The 20527-nt window shown below is 36.9% G+C and overlaps 1 protein-coding gene across 1 annotated transcript in view; it reads right to left on the reverse strand.

The window, feature by feature from the left end:
- The window catches only part of plppr3 (phospholipid phosphatase related 3), a 34067-nt gene that overhangs the window by 8403 nt on the left and 5137 nt on the right, over positions 1-20527 (reverse strand). The window contains exons 2-6 of the mRNA XM_011490167.3: positions 7932-8035; positions 7637-7822; positions 5849-5978; positions 5140-5335; positions 3786-3843 (exon numbers count right to left, since the gene is read on the reverse strand). Coding sequence (XP_011488469.1) covers positions 3786-3843; positions 5140-5335; positions 5849-5978; positions 7637-7822; positions 7932-8012 — 651 coding nt within the window. The 5' untranslated portion in view covers positions 8013-8035. The remainder of the gene's footprint in view (positions 1-3785; positions 3844-5139; positions 5336-5848; positions 5979-7636; positions 7823-7931; positions 8036-20527) is intronic.

Consider the following 20527-nt stretch of genomic DNA (forward strand, 5'->3'; position numbering starts at 1 on the left):
TGCATCTCAGAAGACTTTTGAGCCTTTTTGGAAAGTCTTTGCATCATAGTTTCTCTCAGAATTAACACAGAATGATTGCAGCTCTCTTAAACCTTTTACAATTTGGTTTATTACAAAACTCTTAGGGTTTATGGAAACAGGAAAAAAGAGCCACAACAAAGAAATTCTTTCAATTTAATATTCTATTTTAGGGATTAATTTTTTTTGGAGTGGCTAAAACTGCAGCAGGCTGAAGCTTTTCATTTTTATTCCACGAGCATCACTTGACAGTTAAATAGAGTGTGTGAGCGTGCAGAGGAGGTCGAGAAAAGACATAAACCCCTTCTCTGTGCATTTTCATTCTCAGCATGCACACTGTTTTCCTATTATATAAAACAGATGACGGCTGAGTGACAGAATGGCAGGCCTTGCAAAAATAACATTTTAACAAGCCTGTCCATGAACCACTGAGCAGAAAGCTTCTCTAGAAGCAAGAAAAATCCTAATGAAATTTCTAAACTCCTCCAGAAATAGGTTGTCTTACAAATTTATTATGTTTTTAAATGAAAGGTTCATAAAAGAATCAACTATGAGGTGGTTGAAAAATTCACTTATGGGTTCTCAATCCAGGTGACATGTTGATTTCAGCTCAAACTTGCCTCTTTTTCCTCCCTGCCCTTCGTCCAAACTCTTTTTAGTGATCTTCAGTAGGGATGGAGGGGAGTGATTCAGCCAGAAGCATGTAATCGGGGGGCTGCTGGTGCTGCCTCTTTTTACAGTCTGTACTGTATTCAGATTGCAGTGCGGCAAAAAGCTAAATGTTTGGACTTATCTTTCCCACCGACAAGATCTTGTAAACAGAAAAAGGTTCCAGGTTTAAAATGGAATGTACAGAACTGACTCCGTTTATTGGGTATTGGTGGATATGTGCATTCACTCTTGTAAAAATTTGCAAATGAAAATGCACATGGACACTTGCTGTCTGTGGATTTTGAATGATGAGACATCTGGTGGGACATTTTGGAAGCAGAGGATTGTTCAAGCCTCAACTCAAGGCATCAATCAGCCAGTCTAAATGCAGACAAGATTATGAAACACATCTGAAAAAGAAGCTAAACTAAATAATGAGCAAAAACTGTATCCTGTCTTGTCTTTTTTTGTTTTTTAAGGTGGGAAACGGATTATTTCTCTAATAAGATTAACAAGTAAATATGACCAGACTTCCCTTCAGATGATTTCTTTCAGACTTTGGGGGAAAAAAAAACTATCACTTGTGAAAAATTCCTTCCCCTTTACTGTCCATTTCATTCACCTTTCTGTGTATTTTTCGTAATATTCATTATTTATCTGCTGCTTTCAGAATCAGAATCAGAATAGGTTTTATTGCCAGGTTCAGTAGAGCGCACTTTACAAAACGAGGAATTTGTCTTGGTGTATGGTACAATTAAAATAAGTTAAAAAATTAAATTAACACAACAACTCTTTCAATAGAGATGTGGTCATATTTTATTCAAATCAATTCTATTCTATTCTATTCTATTCTATTCTATTCTATTAGTAAGCATTATAAACCTCAAAGGTGTGCAGATGCAGTTAGGTAAGATGGCCACAGATTGTCCCTCTTTGTCATGGTTCTGGTCAAACTAAATGCTGCTCTGGTTTGATATGTTTCCCAATGTTTTTGTCCATCTGTTAAGGGGGTGGGAGGTGTGAAAGGGTTAGGAGTTGCATGTGGGTCTGGGGCAAAGGATCCACACATTACATCTTTCATATGTTACATATGAAAGATGTAATACAAATAGAGATAGATTCAATTTGATAATGTGTTTGCTATCAAACTCCCTGTAGCCTATAATGAGCTGAGTTAAACTGCATGTCTCTGTTTTAGCATCCTAATTTATGCCTGTCTACCTGTTTACAGTTCATTGAAAAGAAGTCAAATTATCAATATTGTGTGCCTCTAATTTCTTTAACATAAACCTTTCCTTTTAACAGAAACTGTTTATTTTAGCATGAAAATTACAGTGGTCTCTCTTTTATGGTGGGAGTTACATTCTAAAAATAACCTGTGATAAACAAAATCCATGAAGTAGTCTTTTTTCTTTTTCTTTTCACAATTATAGATGTTTTAGGGCAGCAAAACCTCCCACTATCCAGTTTATACACTTTTCTCAGATATGAACATTTTACACTTTTCTCTCTCGGTTAAACTCTTAAAATTCAAACCTTTGAATAAAAATAAATCCAATTTTATAAAAGAAACTGCCAGTGATCAAAGATTTATGTCAATTCAGCAAATAGAATGTATTCTTTCCTGAAGGCAAAGCGTGGAGGAGATTGATTGACAATGGTCTACAGCCAATCAATACGCAGAACACAATGCATTTTAAGAAAAAGAAGATAAGCAAAATAGCACCAAAAAAAACTGCAAGAATGCAAAAGTTGAACCTCGGTATGGTGAAGGACCACTGTTCTATTCAATCAATCAAACTTTATTTATAAAGCACTTTTCATATAAAAATATAACACAAAGTGCTTTACATTAAAACACAACAAAATATAAAAACAATTATACCGGTAACATCTATGTATCTGCGTGTTTTATTATGATTAATAAAACAATTATGCCGGTAGTTATGACTATGTGAATTAATTGTTTAAGTCCCATTAGCTTCCCATTCCAAATAAATTCATTCTTCACATTTGACCCATCCCCTGGGGGACCGATGAGCTGCAGATGGAGCTGCTCTCTGGAACCATTTGGTGGTTCAACCCCCCCATTCCAACCTCTAAATATTGAGTGTCAAGCGGGGAGGCATTGGGTCTTCTGTATAACTCAGCTGTGGATTTGAACTCACAACCTTCCAGTCTCAGGGCGGACACCCTACACAAAGCAGGCTCGTGTCCGCCTCTGCACATTTGTCCTGTGGGATTTTCCAAATGGATGGTGAGCTACTAAAAACTCTGATGTTCAGTTTCAAAGCCTTCAATTTGCTTCTATCTCCCTTTGGGCCAGCAGGAGGCTCTCTGGAAAAAAAATCTTTACCCCTTGATGAACTAATTTCCCTTTCGCCTCATTTTTGCCACAAGTTTTCACAAACTAATCAACTCCAATACCTTTTTTCCCCCATAGGGACTATTGAAGCCAAGCCCATTAGGTAAAAATATACCATTAATCTTACTGTCTTAGATGTGAAATGTAAGTACACGTTTGTGTATTTATTTATTTATTTTTGTTTATTTTTTTGGTGATAGCCAAATTCCATGCCCTAGGCCTCGCCATTTTTGCTTTATTTTTTTTATTTTAAATTTTTTTTGGAACATACTCAATTCAGTCAAGCCACAACAGGCTGAGGTGCAGATAAAATAAATAAAATAAATAGGTAAATAAACAAACATTTTGAATTGACTCAAAAGAGATTAAGTTTCATCCATCTTTATATACATGCACCATTTTTCTTTTCTTCTGTCCGTGCTATAGTTTTCTTTTTTACTTGTTATTTTCTGCTAACCAGATCCAGGCTTCAATATAAAGCATGATTTTTTTTTCACCTTATACCATCATCACACATAAAACCCCAGATTTGAAAGACGGCCTACTTGGTTTCTGTCACGCCTGTATTTCAGCAGATACAGAAATTAATAACTGTCATCCACATAAGCTCATGCAAATGTATGAGGGAATAATTCTCAGGATAAATATAAGAAGTATCCACGCCGGAGTTTTATGAGAGTATCACAAAGGATTTTTGCAAAATCCTCTGTGGTACAGGATTAATATAATCAAGTAAGGAAAAAGTGCTTACAGAGATATATACAGCAGCGAAGCCAGACAGCGTTGCATGCTGGGATGGAAATGTTTTCCTAAGGGAAGAAAAACAGAGAGTTATGAGTAAAAAAAAACACACGCAGAATTCCTGTTTTACTAAACAAATCCAGTGTAATCTGACTGTTCATAACCTTTTGAGTTAGCATTAAACAAACGCCTGTCAAGTCAGGCCTGTATGTGAGACTAAAACCGAGGTTTTTGCTTATGGATCATGTTGGGCACAGGAGAAAATGCCAAACTGCTAATTTAGAGTTAAGTGAATCTTTATTGTCTTCATTTGTTCCTTTCAGCTTTTGAAAAGTAATTTATTTTCACTGCAAAGCCCGGAAATGATAAGACTTGATGAGCCCCTGAATGCAATTTGTCTGCAGGTATTCTTTCATTTAAACCCAGCTTGATTGTCACATTTGAGCTCAGTCAGGGTGTAAGAAATAGTGCTGCTAATGCTCTTTGAAGACCCTCTAAGATCATCTTGTGGTTTTCAAAGCGTTCCCAGTGATCTTTTAATTAATTATGAATTGTTATATTTAATTGGGATTTTATCATTTTTAGCAAACATTTAAAAAATAACTATAGTTTTCTAGGACATAGTTTCTGCAGAGCGGCAGTAGTTCATTTCAAATTCACATCTGATTTGTGGGCCTGACAGATGGCACAGAGCAACCCTGCTGCCCTTACCTAACCCGTTACTGAGAAATCTCTGTTTGGGCAAATTGGGCGTTCATTGATCATGTGCTGGAAGTTCAACCGGTTGAACTTCTCATTGCTAAACTGTGACCAATCTGGGACTCAGATTTGATAATAATGTGTGTGTAGCATTCTTTCAAATCACGGAAGTACCAATCATTGTCAACATGATCATGGAAGACAAATTCATTTGATACCAAGATGGATATTTGTGGAAGCAGAGCTGTAAAAACTAAAAGCCTGAAGCAAGATTTGCAGGATTTGCATAGGTTTGACTTTTCACATCAAGTTTCATCCCATTGTAGTGGACAGGCGCATAAACTCTTTTCAAACAGTAATTTTTCATCTGCTCTTGATTTACAATGATTTGAATAAATAACTACACTAAAATACAATTTTGAGGTTAATTTTCTTTATGTATGTTCTCCATCATCAGAAAAATGCCACAAAACATGTTAAAAACATCAAAAAACACAATTTCCATGGGTTTTTAACAAAAGAGTCAGTCGTTGATTACAATGACTTGCAAGACTATTTTTTTCAAACACAGGCTTTCTATTATATTTTTTATTTACAAAAAAAAAAATTTGACAACCTAAAGCTTCAAATATTCTGCAAGTACAATAAAATGCATTGAAACCTACCGAGCCGACATGATGGCGTACTGATCTTTTCCCATGCAGATGTCCTGTGTGATGTAGGTGTTGTTGTCACATGACACTCCCGGAGCCGTGTAATTGGGCTGGCATACAGTGAGGAAGAAAGGTGCATGGTAACCAGTTGCCAACTGGATGACATCTGTCACCAGAGCTGTTGCCAGGAGACCGAATACATGAACACCTGAGGCAGAGAGGGAAGAGGCAGGCGGGTTAAAGGAATCTTTTCTCCATGAACTCACTCGTCTCTAATGGCTGCCCCACTCAGAGCTGCCTGGTGCCAGAAAACAGCCACGAGTTCAGCTTTCAGTTAGTTTTTGTGTGAAGCTTTTCTTACACACTCAAAGATATTTGCCAAGGTGAAATAATTTGTCTTCTCACTTCAAAGCTTTTAGCATGCCTTAAGACACTTCCTGCTGAGCATTTATCAAGCCTGTTTCATTTTCCGTCACCCTTCATTTAATGTCTGTAATTAATTTTTTTCCCCTCTAATTATAAAAGTGGCAAAAAAAAAAGTTTGAGAATACTGTCTCTGCCAGCTTTGCTTCAGGCCGCTGACAATCCTAAACTCTGTTTTGTCTGCCGCAGCCCAAAGTGAATTCTAAATCTTCCCCTGAATCACACACTGGCAGATCATGAAGCTTAATCCGATTCTGAAGTGTGAATAACTTGGATGGCATCAGTGGGTTCGACTCACCTACAAAGCGCACAGTCCTGCGCAGGAAGGAGTTAAAGCTGCAGCCGCCTGCATTTATGCTGGCTTCTGACTTGGGGCAGGTCTTGAGCTTGGACTGCATGCAGTACATCACGCCCTCCCCCAACATGATCTAGAGCCAGAACATGTGCAGAAACATGACGTGAAGAAGTGTGAAAGTCCCACGCCAATCATCTTTTGATATATTTTTAAAGCATTCCCAGTGTTTAAAAAAAAAAAATCTGATTATGCCATTTTTAGCCAAAAACCTGTGTTGTTTTTTAGGACATTTTCTCAGCAGAAAGGCGGTAGTTCGTTACAAATTTGCCTCTAAGTTGTGATCGGGATGATTAGCACGGAGCAATAGTATTGAAGCTATCCAGCCGTACAGTTTTGAGCCAGATGCCAGCTCAGACAAGGAAGACTTAGACGTGCATGGATCTAGTCATCTACAAGTGGAATTTTTTTTGTGTCTGCTGCTGATTCACAACAATTTGAATAAAGAAATACTCAAAAATGCTACTTTAAGCTTAGTTCTCTTTACATATGTCCTCCTACTTCAGAAAAATGCCACAAGAACATGTTTGTTTTGATGGAGGGTATTTAAAGCTGACAAGAATTTGGAAGCTGTTTTGGCTTGAAATTTATGTTTTTGGTGTTTTTAACATGTTCTTGAGGCCTTTTTTTCATGATAGCAAATAAATAAAAAAGGAAATTAAGCTTAAAATTGCATTTCTGATTATGTCTTTATTTAAATTGCAGCAAATCAGGAGCAGACGAAAAAGTGCCGTTGGAAACGTATAACCTACATCTCAGCTCTGCTCCATTCTGATGCATCTACTAGATTCATGTACATCTTTGTTTTCCTCATCAGAGCGGGTATCTGTTTCAAAAATGTATGGCTCCAATAATGCTCAACATTTTTTGCTGCACTGGAAATGTTAAGTTAGGGATGGTGACGGGCTGTAAGCTAGCAGGAGACGGGGTTAATAAAAAAGGATGATGGGAAGAAGGGGCAGGCTTACTCCATGCCAACGCCCACAACTCAGAGGCGGATTTCTGCTGCTGCTCTGCAGAAACTATGTCCTAGAAAACAACACAGAGTTTATTATTTTTGCTTAAAACAGCATAATCATAATTAAAAGACCAGTGGGAATGCTTTTAAAATAGGTCAAAAGATGGTCACAGTGGGACTTTAAAGAGCAGGTGCCTGCGCAGCCGCAGCTCTGACAGAATGGAGCCGTGGCGTTATTGAACAGCGGTCACTTCCCATCAAAGTGACAAATGCATGCAAAGAAGGTCTGTTGGCTTCCATGCTGCTGATGGATTAGCAGAGTGTTTGTGTGCATTGACTGAAGAGGCCTGTGGCATGTTCAGTGATGTGCACAAGATTTCCTGGTGTAACGTTGAATTGACTCCACGTTTGGAGGTAAAGTCAAATGTCTTTTTCTGTTCAAGTACACATATTTACAAAGGTTTTTTTTTTTTTTTTTTGATGAGCTGCTGTGCTGGGATTGCCCCTGTGATTTATATGTGTGTCTCCATAATCAATGGCTTTACAGCAGGGATTGATCAAATGTCACTCAATGACAAATCCATGAGGAAATATTGTCCAACAAGCGTTTATTCAGCTTGTTGGTTTAGTGTTACAGACTGCAAATCCAAACAAAGCTCTCAGGAGAGAAGAAAAGGTAAAGTCATGAGCGAAAACAGCAACTTCCACACATTTGTTTTCCTTTTTCTATGAAATGTTTTTAAATGTATTTCTGAGGAACCATCTGAGGGACTTACAGAAGCTGCTGGTCCTGCAAACGCCAAACTCAGCAGCATCAAGAGAGGAATGAGCTCATCCCCCGTCTCTATGTAGGGCATGGAGAGATGGCGATCTTGGCAACGGAAGCCGACCATCGCCGGGGACAACACGTCCGTCAACTCCAGAAAGTACAGGGACACCAGGGAAGACAGGACAATGGGGAGCTAGACAGCAAAAAGCAGAAACTCTAGTATGAATGGCATCACACGGTACCAGCAGAGTGGCTCACATTTCTATAGGGAAAGTATTGAAATGCATCAAATCCTGCAATACCTCCACAAAATAAAAGCAGGGGAGCAGTGTGAGGCTGTCTTTAGTCTGCTTCTTCTTGGCTTTACTCTTGGGAGACGTCATCTTGGGGTGGGGCCAGTCACAGCCTGTAGTGAAAAAGAAGTTGTTGATTTCTTTTTTTTTGTTTTTTTTTATAAAACTCTACAAAATAAACAGTTCCAAGAAACTTTTAAAGAGTAATTGTGCTGGACTGGTTTAATCAAGCAGCAGTCAGGAGCTATTACACTTTATATAAAAATGGACTTTGAACACATATGGATGAAAATCCAATATCGGTTTTCATTGACCGTGAAAAAACATAATTAATAACGGGATTGTGAACTTTAAGCCATCATCTTCTGCAACCACTGTCTAAACTGCAAGAGAGGGACACGTGGATGCTCCATGAAAGCGTGGGATCAAACAGGCTGAAGCCAAAAATAGAACACAGAAGGTCCTGAGCATTCTCCAAAGTTAATGTAGGTCTCTCACATCCCCAGAGTTTGTTTGCTAAGTTTTGACTCAAATCCGGGCACAGATCATTGATTCCACCTTGCCTGCATCCCTCTTGGATTTTGCACCTGTTCCACATGGGTTGCTTCAGTGTCTGACCCTTCAAATGAACACTGCTGCTCCTTTTCTGCTGCAGCTGTCACGGAGAGCATAAAATAAGCAGAAATATAAATCAGCTTTTCTGAGCTGGAGAACATCATGAAAGTTCCTGGTTGTATCTAATCTGAGGGGAAAAATTACCCCCAAAAAAATTATTAGATGATGTCATCTTTGCACAATAGCAAACTAACACTCATTCTTAAAAATTATTTTTGTGTTCAGTAGTACAGAAGAATTTTCATCACAGGAGGATCTACTTTTTCTAACTTTTTTCCCCACATAATTGCACTGTGAATAATTAAAAAAAAACAATATTAAGGTATTTTTAACTGAAACCAAGAGCCCTCCATGACAGTAAATGCATTTTCACAGATTATATGAAAGTCCTCTGTAGCTTCCCATCTGTGGTTTTTAACATCAAGTCAGCTTAATAAGTCTTCCTCACCCACCAACTGACATGCACATTAACAGATAAATCCTGCCTTCAGCAACCTGTAGGCAAGCAGAGGGCCTTAGAGGAAGGTGCGAGCCTAGGGAAGCAATGGAAATCTAAACAGAGTTAAATATTCACTATCTTCCCTCCAGCTCCCATTTTCTGCCTATAGATTCCTACTCTAGCCATGTATTTATCATCCTCTCAATCTTAAGCCATCTTGTGTTGTCCCAGTTAACTTATCATGTTTCCTCTGACGTCTTTGTTTCTTTTCTTATCCTTTTTCTAAAAACGGTCATCGCTGGTTTGCTACTTTTTCAGGTGAATTTGACTGTATTTTTGTGTTGTGCATTGCATTCCCAGTCTATAATTAAATGCATCTGCTGTTTTTTTTTAATGTGAAACTAAACAACTGACACACATAGATAAATGCTTGACTGTAGCCCCCACAAACCCTTTCCCACAGAGTGGAATTTAGAGCAAACGTTTATCTGAAGCCGCGCTTTTTGCATCATCCTGCAAGAAATTCATATTTAGTGAAAGCTGTCAAGGCTCCTCCCATCCTAAACATCGCTGCAAATCTGTCATTCCCATTTTGTGTGCATGAAGCAGATTTTTCTTTTCTTTTTATTTATTTATTTTTTATTTTCTTCTACTAGCCCTTCGCGCATCCTCCCACCTCTGGATTCTCCATTTTCTATTACTCCTCTCCTATCCTTCTGTCCATCATTCATTTCCAGTTGGCTATTGTTTTAATTGCCCTCATCCTTTCTTATTCTGCCTCTGTTTTTTTTTTTTTTTGCAAGATAAGTGGCTCTGACCCCGGGGCAGAATGAGAATCAAAGGCTTCAACAATGATTTCCATGACCTCCAAAAACTGAACTGGAGAGAAGAGAAAAGAGGAGGAAGAGGACACAGATAAGCACAGTTCAAAGTGAAGAGGGGGATTCAGCTGTGTGTGCAAGTCAATGTTTGCATTTTTTTGTAATGGGGGTGTAACAAGGGAGGGGGCAGGAGAGCAGAAACCAGAGAGATGCTGGGATGGAGGGGCTCCAGCGTGTCTGAAAGCAGATTAGGATGATGCTGAATCCCGGGTCTCACTTTCACAGCCACTTGGTCTCAGTGACCCACTCCAGTCAGCGTTCAAATCTCACTCTAACTCACACGTCACACACACACACTTAACACACACACACACACACGGGACGGAGCTTCTGAGGTTCAGGCCTGACGAAAGGGGGTCGTTTTATCTACGGCGGCAGCATTTGTCATCTGGGATGCAGGGAAAGCTGCTTTGCCCTCCCGCTCACAAACATCATATGTGCATCTAAACTCTGCGCTCTTCATCTGCGCTCTGTCTGTGTGCATGGGGGGAACTGAAGGCGGTGAGTCGCCCGCGGTGAAGGGAAGCAGCCAGTTGATCTGTCTGACAGCGAGAAAATACAAGAACCAAAAACGAAGACATGGGGGTCGGGGACTGTGTGGAACAAAGTACAGATGCGTGACAATTTAAATGACATTAAAAAAATAAACCTAGAACTATTTTACTCCCATATTTTCTGATACAATATTAGAAACAGATTTAAAATATTTCTGCTCCTGAAATCAAATTTGTGATAACACCACATTTGTAAGCGTGACGTGTTGAAAACACACTGGACTTTTTAACAACTATTCCAGCTTTAACTATTTTGTACTCTGTTTAAGCTCAACTTCCAAATTACTTTTAAGATATGATTTAGTAGTTATCATGTTTTTATTACCACACATTACATTTTATTGATTCTTAACTCTTTTCAGGCAAACAAACAGAAAAGAACATGTAGCACACATTTATGCTACAGTGCTTTAAACAAACAGCCTTAAATTAACTTCACTTTCAATGTTTAATATGTAGAATAATATCCAGAAAAATATGCTTCTTTAATGTTTTTAAAGCATTTTTTCAGTACATTAAATGTTTTAATTTATAGCATTTTTCTACATATTTTTTAATATCATACACTGTATTTACCGATTCAGCTTCTAAAATTAACCTTAGTTGCATTGCTGTTTGACACTGTTTTGTTTCCTAAGCTTTGAATTATTTTATATTTCAGAATAAAAGCAGGGGAGCAGTGTGAGGCTGTCTTTAGTCTGCTTCTTCTTGGCTTTCCTCTTTGGGTTCAGAAAACGTGAGTTATCATTGTTAGCTTATGCTTTGACACCATGCAGCTTCTTTTTTCCTGTTCTTTACCTATTTTGACTGCATTATTTAACTGATTTTAAGCCATTTAGCTAATTAAAAAGTAAATTTATAAGAATTAGCCCATACTACATACAAAAGTTTTTAAACCTTATGCAGCTTCTCTCTAGCTTTCCATCTTATTCCTATTCAACTTGAAAATTAGTTTTATTGGCAAAGAAGATGAAATATTTGTGAATCCAATGAGGTCACTTGACTTCCTGTCATTAAACATTCAAAGTCTGCTTGAGAGAAAATTATTGTGAAAAAACAAAATAAAATTAACACAGCAAGACTCATTTGGTAATTATCTTGTGATATTAATATCCTTATTTAACAAAAGAAAAAGGTTTACAGGTCATCCTTGCATGTATTTTTAGAAGAACCATAGATTAAAAACAACTATAATTTGATTTTAACACTGGAGCTATGAAGTTGCACAATGACAAAAGTGTCCGAACACCTGTTTAAAATCCATTTATGTGAGTTTCTTCATGAATTTCAACCCACCTGCAGTTATTAATGTCACAGTGACTCCTATACAGAAAATATGAAAAAAACTTTAAATGTATATGTTGGATGCAAAGACCAAGAAAATCCACACAAGCACAAACAGAAACCCTAAAAACAACAACCTCACAGGTCTTGTTTGGTGAAGGACAAAAACACTTAAAAGAGCGGTGAAGGCTTTACTTTAATTCAGTCTGCAAGAACATGTTCAGGAATTTGCATTATATAGAGAAACGCTGAAGGTATTTCCTGAAAAGTACTTCTCAGGATAAATCATCTTTGGAGCATTTTTATGAGGGGCCGTATAAGACATTATTTATTCTGAACCATTCACATTCATACATTCTTGCTCTCACAGTCATATATACTCTCTTTCGCATACATATATTCTCTTACGCATCCATATATTCTCTCTCTCACATTCATACATTCTTGCTCTCACAGTCATATATACTCTCTTTCGCATACATATATTCTCTTACGCATCCATATATTCTCTCTCTCACATTCATACATTCTTGCTCTCACAGTCATATATACTCTCTTTCGCATACATATATTCTCTTACGCATCCATATATTCTCTCTCTCACATTCATACATTCTTGCTCTCACAGTCATATATACTCTGTTTCGCATACATATATTCTCACTTGCACATCCATATATTCTCTCTCTCGCATGCATATATATTACTTTACACATACATACATTCTCACTCTCATTGTCACTCTTAAAAAAGAATGTATGTATGTGAAAGACAAGTATATATGAACGTGTGAGGAAGAGTTTATATGTGTGTGTGAGAGAGGAGTATGCATGAAACGGAAGTGACTTTGGATGAAAAGGAAGGCACTTTGAATGAAAAGGAAGGCACTTTGCATGAAACGGAAGGCAGATGATTTCTCGTGCTCTGATTGGACGAGAGGCCGCCACCTCCCATTTTGAACAGACGCTAACACGAACCAATAAGAAGGCCATCGGAACCTTAAGAAATATTTTATCTTCACCTCAAGTGGTCACAAATCTGTCTGCATCTCTAGAGACACAAAGGAATGTCTCAAATACCAATAATGGTAATAGAAGTGCCACCGAAACAGAAAATCCGTATCCACCTTATTCCTAGCCCCCATGAGCCTTTGCGTGAATTATGGGCGACACTTCCTGTGGACGCTGGAACACGCATTTACATTAAAACAAATTCCTCTTGTTTTCGATCCATAACTACATATAAATGTGGGAAAACCAGCTGTCATTTCTTAAAAAAGGCAACGGTGAGGTGGAGATGAAATATTTGTTAAGGTTCCGATGGCTGCAGGACCCCCGTGGCTACTTCTTGCCGGTTCGTTTTTTTTTTTAAAATAAACTTTATTAACAATATCTTGCACATACAAAATACCAAACACAAAACTCCACTGTGTGCAAATTACAATCTTCACGTTCGCCATGAGAATGAACAAAAAAAACATAATGATAACCATGTAAAACAGGTTATGCAAAAAGAAAACAAAAATAATAAGGCAAAGGAATCTGTTAAAGTTTCAGGAGAGACCATGTTTCAACTGTTCTGACAGCTTTTTTGTTAGTGGAAGATTTAATACTGTTCACATACAAAACCATTTCTTTCTGAAAAACATAAAACACGTTTTTTTTGTTGGCATATTTACACTTGTGTATAAAGTATTTAGCCATAATTATAAGTAAATTAACTACATATATTTTTTCTGCATTAAGTCTTTCTTGTGTAAAATATCCAAAAATAATATGCTCGTAAAATAATCTATAATCTTCACATAGATGAGTTCTTATAAAATGTATCACATCTTTCCAAAATAGTTGAGTGAAAGAGCAAAACCAAAAAAGATTTGGCACAGTTTCTGGTGAGGAATGACAGAATGAACAGTTTATGTCCAGATCTTTTTTAAACTTAGTAAAGAAATGTTTCACTGGATAAAATTTGTGAAGAATTTTGAAAGAAATTTCTCTGATTTTATTGGTGATGAAATACTTTTGTGGCAGGGTCCAAACCTTTTCCCACTGAATTCTACATCCAAAGCTGTTCCAGTATGAGATAACATACGGTTTTGTGGCAATCTCATTTTGAAACAGAGAACGGATACTTTGATTATTCCTGCTATCTGAAAAACATACCTTTCCACACCACAAGTCTGTTAATTTGGGATTTCTTGCTGGTTCATGTTAGCGTCTGCACTGTAATCCCTAGCGAGTTGACTGAACTTAAAAATTATTGTGTAACAGATTACGCAACAGTTAAGTTATATTATTAAAACTTTTAAGTTAACATTTATTAAAATTCATATTGTCAGTTGGCTTACATTTGTATTATTTCATATAAAAAATATTAAGATTCCTCAATTTATAAAAGAGAGATTATTTACTTAAAGTTTTTAATATTTTCCAACTAAAAAACGCTTTAACTAACTATATTTTTATATTACTCAACTCATAAAATATGTAAAATTCACTCAAATGCTTTATAAATTCTTTAACTCATTAAATGTGTAGCATTGAAAATATTTAAAATTCTTCAGCTTAAAATGTATTCTAAACAGAGATATTGATACTGCCCCACTACATTTTAAAGGCTAACATTGATAAAAACCAACAAACGTGAAGGCCACACAATAGTGATTGCATAATACACTTTTTTTAATTGCTCTTTAAAAAAAAGCACAAATATCAAGAGGATGAAGAAACAATAAGTGCAATAAAACTGCATTATAAGAGTGCCACACAACATATTGACAAAAAGAGTTGGTTTTGTATTGTACGGCAGAAAAAGCATATGATCACAACAAAACACATTAGTTACATAACACTTAAACCAACAAATAGTCCATTCTGGAAGACTCACTCAACGAAACATTCTTCAGCGTCAATAAATGTCCTTTCAGTGGTTTGCTGTCCTCAAGGTTCAAGACAGCATTCTGAATAAATATGAAGGCAAGTTCAAGTTTTTTGGGGTGCTGTAGGTCCAGAGCATAGATGTCCCCGAAGAGTTAGAAGAGATTAGTCAGCCAGATGTGTGGGACCACTGACGGCAGCATCAGGAGCATCACCACGACAACTGAGAAGATACCCACAGCGGTGTCTGTGAGGTCTGGTATTCTGGAAAATACAAAACAAAAAACACAGATGAGTTCAGACCCTCAAAGATATTCATCACACTAATGTCCAAAACTGACATTCCTGCCATCTGTCAATGGGAATCTTTTCATGCTAACATTCTGTTAGCTTTTAATCAACTGGCTGTGATACTTTAAGGACCAACTCCAATTAAAATTGTGTTTTTAAAAAGTTCTTTAGCATTTTTCTGAAGGAGGACATTTATAAAATAATTTAAGACTAAAGCTTCATTTTTCTTTATTCAAATAATGATGGATCAGGAGCAGAAAAAGGTAAACGAAAATGTTCCCACTCCTTCCAATCAGGAGTCCCTGATGTTCGCCTTTCATCTTCCGTCTCATTTTTAAAACCATTTAAAAATATCACTCAGTTTACAAACTACAAACAATTGCCCTATTTATTATGTCACTCAATAAAATCTCAATCAATATTAAAGGATTAGTGAAAACCATTGACAGGGAGTCGTGTGCACTTACTGTACAGGTCTTGAAGAAGTTGGAGGCATCTTCATGCAGATAAACAGGAAGTGCAGGAGGACAAGTGCCCGTCTCATGTTCACGTCACGCTGGTCCTAAAAGAATAAAAAGAAATATCCATTACCTTTGAAGCAAATGCAGAGCAAACACTTCCAATATTTATTTAAGGAACTTTAAGAAATAATAAAATGATACCTTTTCTAGATGTCTATTTCTAGTGAGAGTACAATACAGTGTTCATGGCATGATCCACTTCAGGTCAAAGACCCAAAGTCATTTTTAAGGCAAGTTACACCTTGGCTTCTTACAGCTGTTATCCGTTTTTGAATTATGCACATTAGAAATTCACCTGGAGGTCATAAATCCTAACCAAGCTGGCCAGTTCCTGTCTGTTTTGGTGGACTTAGTCTCAGAAAAGGGCAGCTTTAAGTTACACAAACATGTAAAAACTGCACAATTTCCTCTGACTGCATCTACTCTACATAAATCCATTTCAGATCTTGACAGATGAGTTTTCATGGTTTCAAATGATGGAATGGTGCTAATGCAACATCATTTTATTATTGTAATATACTGTCATAAAGACATGACAATATTCCAAAGTGTTTCCACATACATGATGATGGCTGCCGTGGCTTCTGTCTGAATCCTTGGCCTCTCAGAATCTACTCAAAATCAACGTAATCCTTTTGAGATTATTACATAAAGCTGATACTCGGTTGACATCAGTGGTGGGACTGAGTATTGGAGATTCTAACAACATTGAGGTTGTATGGAACTTTAACATTTGCAATTGATCACGTTGGGGCTGCAGGCTTCTAGGCCTCGAGGCCTAAAAAACCTCCTCACTTTAATATTTCCTTGGTACATCTTGGTAAGAGTGAGTGAGAAATAATGCCTCCCAAACCAAGTAAAACATTGCTTGATGAGGATGCTATTGTGACCATGAGTACACTGAGCCATTTAATGGATCAGCAAAAGGAATTCTACAAAGAAATGCTACAACAGCAACAAGAGAACTTCAAGAGTTTTATTCAGATCATCATGGATGGAAATACAAAAAGGTTGGATGGTGTTATCAAAGAAGTCCATGAACTGAAAACAAGCCTACAATTCACCCAGGGCATTGTGGAAGAGGTGACATCTACATATAAAGGTACTGATGTAAAAATCAAAGCAATTGAAAATGACATTGCAAAGCTCAAGAAGGAAATGGAGGACTTGTTTCATAAGTTGGACTATCTTGAAAACCAGTCAAGGAGATCTAATCTTCTAATTGATGGGATCGCAGAAGAAAAAGGAGAAACCACTGGTGGATTAGAAATCAAGATCCAACAAATGCTGTCTGAGAAATTGGGTCTAGATGGCTCAAACATTGAAATTGAGAAAGTACATCGACTGGGAAAGTTTCAAGACGGACGAAGGCCTAGAAAGATTTTTGTCAAGCTTCTCAGGTTCAAGGACCGCCAGCGTATACTTTCCTCAACCAAAAAGTTAAAGGGAACAAGTATATATGTCAATGAAGACTTTTCAGATGTGGTGCAGCAGAGGAGAAGGGAATTGCTGCCCCAGCTGAAAGCAGCCAGAGAAAAAGGGGAAAGAGCTGAGTTAAGGTATGACAAACTTGTTATCTGGCCTGTAAATGAACAGAGGCAATAATCGGATTAAATGACCAAGAGAACTGTCTATTGTCATGTATGTTCAAAGTTTTGTATTAATGCAAATATGTTGTGTTTAGTTGCAAATGGGCCACAAAACAGGTATAGTTTTAGCACACTTAAATATATGTAGCTTGAGAAACAAGATTAATGAAATCACACAAATATGTTTGACTGAAAATATTCATGTCTTAGCCTTATCTGAAACACACCTAGATAGTACTTTTGAAAACTCAATGCTAAATGTTGATGGGTACAGATTATACAGAAGAGATAGGAATCAAAATGGTGGAGGAGTAGCATTTTATGTCAAGGAGAATATTGTTGCTACCCTAAAATCAGAGTTAATGAGCAGAGACATCGAAGTAATATGGTTGCAAATTAATCTTCCATTTAGTAAACCAACACTGGTCGGTTGTTGTTACAGACCACCTAGCTCCAATGCAGAATACTTACAAAAAATATGTGAAAATATGGAAATGGTCTCAAATAAATGTGGGGAAATGTTTCTTCTTGGGGACTTTAATATAGACTGGTTTTCAAAGAAAAGTTTTTTGTTTGAAAAGATCATTACAATGGCTAATACATGTAATCTTAAACAGGTCATGACACAACCAACTAGAATTGCTATGGATAATTCATCTAAATCAACCTGCATAGATCACATTTACACTAACGTTCCTGATTTATGCTCCCAGGCAGTTTCTATTGGAGTAGGGTGTTCTGATCATAATTTGATAGCCATTACAAAGCAAACAAAAATGCCTAAATCCGGTGGAAGAATCATGTATCGCAGATCCTATAAACATTTTAATCCCAATCTATTTATTGATGATATCAAAAGTTCGAATTGGTCTACAGTTGTGCAGGAAATTGATGTAAATGCTTCTTTGAACATTTTTATGGCAACGTTTGGAAAGATTGTTGAGAAACATGCTCCACTTCGTAAAAGAACGGTAAAAAGTAATAGTGCTCCATGGTTAGATGAGGAATTATTATCACTCATGAAGCGGAGAGACAACGCAAAAAAGGTGGCTTCCAACTCTAAACATGTAGAGGATTATACAAACTATCGCATATTAAGGAATAAAGTTACAAAATTAAACTTTTTGAAAAAAAAAGAATATTTTGGTCAAAAAATTTGTGGTTCCATGAATGACAGTAAAAGATTGTGGAAAGTGTTACAAGAACTGATGTGCAAAAAAACAAAGACTTTTAATTTGAATATGGAAATTGGTGGCATTAGTGTCAGTAAACCATTTGATATTGCCAATCATTTGAATGACTTTTTTATTAACAAAGTTGAAAAGCTGAGATCCTCTATGGTAGCACAGGATATAAGCTCTCCTTGTCAAAATATTCAATTGACAATGGAAAATAAAGCTTGTTCCTTGGGGTTCGACACTGTTAGTGAGAATAATGTTCAAGATTTGCTTCTCTCATTACCTGACGATAAAACACCAGGTATTGATTACATTGATGGTAGAATCCTTAAAATAGTTGCAAATGTTTTGGACAAACCAATATGTCATATTTTTAATAGAGCACTGATCAGTGGTGTGTTTCCTGACCAATGGAAACAATCAAAAATTATACCTCTAATTAAGGATGAAAAGTCAGAGTTTACTGCTTCAAACTGCAGACCAGTTCATGTTCTCCCTGTTTTGAGTAAAATTTTTGAAAGGTTGATATTTAATCAAATGCTACATTACTTTATCTCAAATGATCTGTTTACTAGTGCACAGCATGCCTACAGACCAGGTCATTCAACCAATACGGCATTAGTACATATGGTAGACCAGTGGTTAACACATTTGGATGATAAAAAATATGTGGGTGCGGTACTTTTAGATTTCACAGCTGCTTTTGATGTAATCGACCATGATATTCTGTTGGCAAAGCTCAAATGTTATGGATTTTCACAATTGGCTCTTTCACTGATAAGAAATTATCTTAATGGCAGAACACAGAAAGTCCTCTTCAATGGCAGCTTGTCTGAAACAAAGTTTATGTCATGTGGGGTTCCACAAGGTAGTTGTTTGGGTCCACTTTTATTTTCAGTGTTTGTAAATGATATGTCCCAGGAGATTAGAAATGCAGAAGTGGTGTTATATGCAGATGATGCGACTTTATTCTGTGCATCTACTACTGGGCCAGAGCTCAATACAGCCCTACAGAATCAACTTAATTTAGTCACCAATTGGGTTAAGTTGAATAAATTGGTTCTTAATACATCTAAAACAAAATGCATCGTTTTCGGTACAAAATATTTATTGAATGCACCATGTTACCTGAATTTGAGGATTGACAATAGTTTAGTTGAACAAGTGACTAAAACCAAGCTTCTGGGCATCAAATTAGATGATCAGCTCTCTTGGACAGATCAGATTAATCACATAGTATCCAAGATGGGCAGAGGAATCGCCCTGGCTCGGAGGTGTGCGCAATATTGTCCACCTTCAGTCATGAGGACAGTTGTACAGTCTTTGGTTTTGTCACATCTGGAGTATTGCCCAGTCATTTGGTCTAGTGCGACACAGGGGCATCTAAAAAAATTACAACTTGCCCAAAATCGAGCTGCCAGGGTGGCTCTTGGTTGCTCTTTTTGGACCAATGTGAACGAGATGCATACCATTTTAGGTTGGTTGATGGTAAAAGACAAAGTACAACTCAGTCTTCAATGCTTGATGCACAATGTCATTTTTAAAAAATGTCCACAATATTTGGTAAACAAAGTTTTATACAGTGGGTATTGTCACCAATATCAAACTCGTCAGGTCAGCTCTGGTGATTTGATTGTTCCTTTTTCAAGATCTAACTATATGAGAAGAACAGTGCTGTTTAGATCTTCTGTTGCATGGAATCAAGTGTCTGTAAGGACAAGGCTTATTAGTAACAAATATCATTTCAAAAAGATTTTAAAACTAAGATACATGGACCACTTACAATAACTAACAATTTGAATGATATGCTATGTATTATTGTTGAGGTTATGTTGCTATGTGTTTTGATATGCTGGTATAAAAATGAAATTGTTTTAACTTATTTTAACATGTGAAGCTTTTAAGGTAAATATGATGAATTAGTCACTGTATTTTCTGAAATCAGTTTTGGTTTTTGTGAAATTGGTAAAATGTATGTATTTTTTTGTGTATGGACCCCAGGAAGACTAGCGACCACTTTGTGGAAGCTAATGGGGCTCCAAATAAATAAACAAAATAAACAAAATAAACATGGCAGTGGAAACACTTTGGAATATTTGCTATGTAGTACTGCAGTATTATATGTAGTACTGCATAGTGCCAAAGTAACAGAACACAACTTGCACCTCCATTCCATTGTGCCACCTTCAGCCTGCAATCTAAATATGTTTAGTTCAAATGTAAATAATTTCAGCTCTATTTAGACCTTTGGCTAGTTAAAATGTGCATAAATGTTTCCATGCTGCCGTATAAATCTAATAATGGTAATAGTTCAGGATGAATATATTAAATAAGTATAAAACTCACCCACTGACACCTCTTTTCTGGTGACTTTCTG

This window comes from Oryzias latipes, chromosome 22 (genome assembly GCF_002234675.1).
Source record: "Oryzias latipes chromosome 22, ASM223467v1".
Taxonomy (NCBI): Eukaryota; Metazoa; Chordata; class Actinopteri; order Beloniformes; family Adrianichthyidae; genus Oryzias; species Oryzias latipes.